General features: G+C 41.8%; 1 protein-coding gene across 1 annotated transcript; it reads left to right on the top strand.

Moving 5' to 3' along the window:
- The first annotated feature begins 1,419 nt into the window (after positions 1 to 1,419).
- LOC107477411 (F-box/kelch-repeat protein At1g30090-like) lies at positions 1,420 to 1,908 on the top strand. Its single transcript, XM_016097421.1, has one exon. It carries the CDS (start codon positions 1,420 to 1,422, stop codon positions 1,906 to 1,908), a length of 489 nt encoding a protein of 162 aa, XP_015952907.1.
- The last annotated feature ends 999 nt before the right edge of the window (positions 1,909 to 2,907 follow it).

Raw genomic sequence — 2,907 nt, 5'->3', positions numbered from 1 at the left:
AAACAAAGACAACAAAATAATCAAGAAAACATCATATCTTCCTTATTACTATTCTCCTATTTCTATTATAATTCTCCTTCCTCGCTGCTTCTACATTTGGTGAACTTGATTTTTACCTAGACTGTTGCAATCAGCAAAACATAAAATGGACAAATGGAACATTGAACTAGTAATTCGCGAGCAGGGGTGCCCCCATATATATATTTTTTTGAGAGCGGGGTTCTAAAACCACAAAAGCAGCAAAACAAAAACAATCTTCAGCCTCTCATCCAAATGATCTGTGGTTTACTGGTTTTTATCTTTGTCGCTCTTTTTGTTTCTGGACACGAGTTTTATCTATTCTCAGGCTTTTATTTGGGCCTATTTTTGTAAATCAACTTTACATTTTCTATTTTTGGGCCCATATTACATGACAAAATTTCAAGGATTAAGTCCACAAACAAGTCTACAAATCCTCCCTAGCTTTTTGACGGAAAAAATTATATTTCTCCCCAAACAAAATATAGAGTAAAGGACAAATCCGTCCCTAACCTTTTTTTCCGCGAACATTTTCGTCCTCGAGGTTTGGAAAATACTTTAATGTCCCTGACCCTCCGAAAAAGTGGACATATTTACCCCTCCGTTAGAGTTGCTCCGTTTGCCCTGACGGAAAACGGTGACGTGGCTCCCGTGGCGCTGACCTGGCCGCTACGAGCTGCCACGTGGGATGGACTTTTGAAAAGAGGACGTATTAGTCCTTTCACACCAAAACGTGTAGCTTTTCAAAACAGAACATATTAGTCTTCTCACCCCAAAACGACGCCGTTTCTCCCCCACCCCCAATCTATGAAATCCTTGAGCCCTAATCCTTCGAATTCAGTGTGAAGGTGAAGCGGGTGAAGGAAGAAAGGGAGCATTCCGACCCATGGCATCCGACGGAGCTCGGCCACAAGTCCGACGGCCAGGCGATCGAGTGGCTCCTCTGCCAGGCCGAGCCCTTAATCATCGCTGCCACCGGAATCGGAACCACTCCCGCCAGCTTCTCCTCCGTTTCCGTCTCCGTACACAACGGTGCTGGCTCTCTCTCTTCTCCTTCCTCAACCTCCGCATCGTCTTCGCTCGACCACAAGCCCTTGCTCGCTCCCACTCCTTTCATATTCGGCAAGTGCATACGCACTGACGACGACGCTTCCATCAAGGACGATGACATCTCCGTGGGTCCCGCCGTGGGGTCCTTAGTGATTGCTATTTTAGATAAAGCTGAGATTTTTTCATAAAGTCAGGAAATTTTGTGTTTGTTGAGGAGGATTTGGATTTGGGGGGAATGAAATCAAGTTTAGTTGTGAAAGGGAGGGTTTAGGTGAGGTGTGTATTTAGATGAGAAAGGTATTGGATCCTTTCACTGGAAATTGGCGCTCTATCGCCAGCATAGGAACCAATATGGCATCTTATGATACAGTAGTTCTCAACGGGAAGCTTCTCGTCAACGAAAGCTGGTTATGGCCCTTTTATGTCTCTCTAAGGGGACAAGTCTATGATCCCAGAACAGATAACTGGGAAAACATGGCTGTTGGACTTAGAGAAGGCTGGACCGGTTCAAGTGTCGTTGTTTATGGCCACTTGTTTGTTGTCTCTGAGCTCGAAAGAATGAAGCTAAAGGTCTATGACACAGAAACAGACTCCTGGGATGCCATAGATGGCCCCCCTTTGCCTGAGCAAATATGCAAGCCTTTTGTTGTCAATGCTTGCGATTGCCATATTTATGTCGTGGGTCGAAATCTTCACGTTGCTGTTGGTCATATCTATAGACTGCTTCCAGACAAAAATTCTGACGAAAAATGGAGCTTCAGTGTTCGGTGGCATGTAATCGATGCACCAGAGAGTTTATCTGATCTCACTTCTTCAAGCTCTCAGGTGCTGTTTGCATAATTTTTCTTATTCTCTCAGATCCGTTTTCTCCATATGCAATTTCTGGTAAGTTGCTGATTCTATTTGAGAGTGTAGCAATTTTTCCAGAATTATAAGGAGTTCTTACATGTTCTTCATAAATTGCACAATTTGGACTGGTTGAATTGTGAACTGAGCCTGTGAAATTGAATTTGTGCTCTGTTGTTGGTGAATATGTCGCTGAATTACTTGTTGAATCTGAATTTGCTTAGACTCCCACCTCTCATTTTTCTTGAAATTTCGCTGATGTTGCTGCGATTTGTTACTCTGTTGATTCTTTGTTTATGTGTTTTGGATGCATTGCTGATGATTCTGGAATTGCAGAACTGGAAGTGCTAAATTTGCTGCTTCTGAATTTGGTGAAGTATTGTTGATTTGAAATGCAGAAGGAGATTAAAGTGTGTTTGGAGGGGTGGAGAGAAACGGCGTCGTTTTTGGGTGAGAGGACTAATATGTCCTGTTTTGAAAAGCTACACGTTTTGGTGTGAAAGGACTAATACGTCCTCTTTTCAAAAGTCCATCCCACGTGGCAGCCCGTAACGGCCAGGTCAGCGCCACGGGAGCCACGTCACCCTTTTCCGTCAGGGCAAACGGAGCGACTCTAACGGAGGGGTAAATATGTCCACTTTTTCGGAGGGTCAGGGATATTAAAGTATTTTCCAAACCTCGGGGACAAAAATGTCCACGGAAAAAAAGGTCAGGGACGGATTTGTCCTTTACTCAAAAATATATTTTTCTAACATGAGTTGATCTGATTATCTCGTTAATTCTTTTAAATAAGTGTCAAAATTTAAATTTTATTTTGTACATGCAATAATTTATTGGTTAATAATAAATTTTTAAATAAAATTTAAATCTTAAAAAATTATTTTTTTTCATGCATAGTTGGAAATGAAAAAATATATATTCCTTCATCTACCTCATGATATCTATAACAAGAAAGTCAGAAAACTAAAAGGGTAGCAGAACAATAAAGTCCTA

Source organism: Arachis duranensis, chromosome 3 (assembly GCF_000817695.3).
Source record: "Arachis duranensis cultivar V14167 chromosome 3, aradu.V14167.gnm2.J7QH, whole genome shotgun sequence".
NCBI classification, from domain to species: domain Eukaryota; kingdom Viridiplantae; phylum Streptophyta; class Magnoliopsida; order Fabales; family Fabaceae; genus Arachis; species Arachis duranensis.
This window is presented reverse-complemented; position numbering and strand designations above follow the sequence as displayed.

Excerpts from the sequence above, each read along its gene's own strand:
- LOC107477411 (XM_016097421.1), top strand. The coding sequence starts at position 1,420 with ATGGCATCTTATGATACAGTAGTTCTCAACGGGAAGCTTCTCGTCAAC.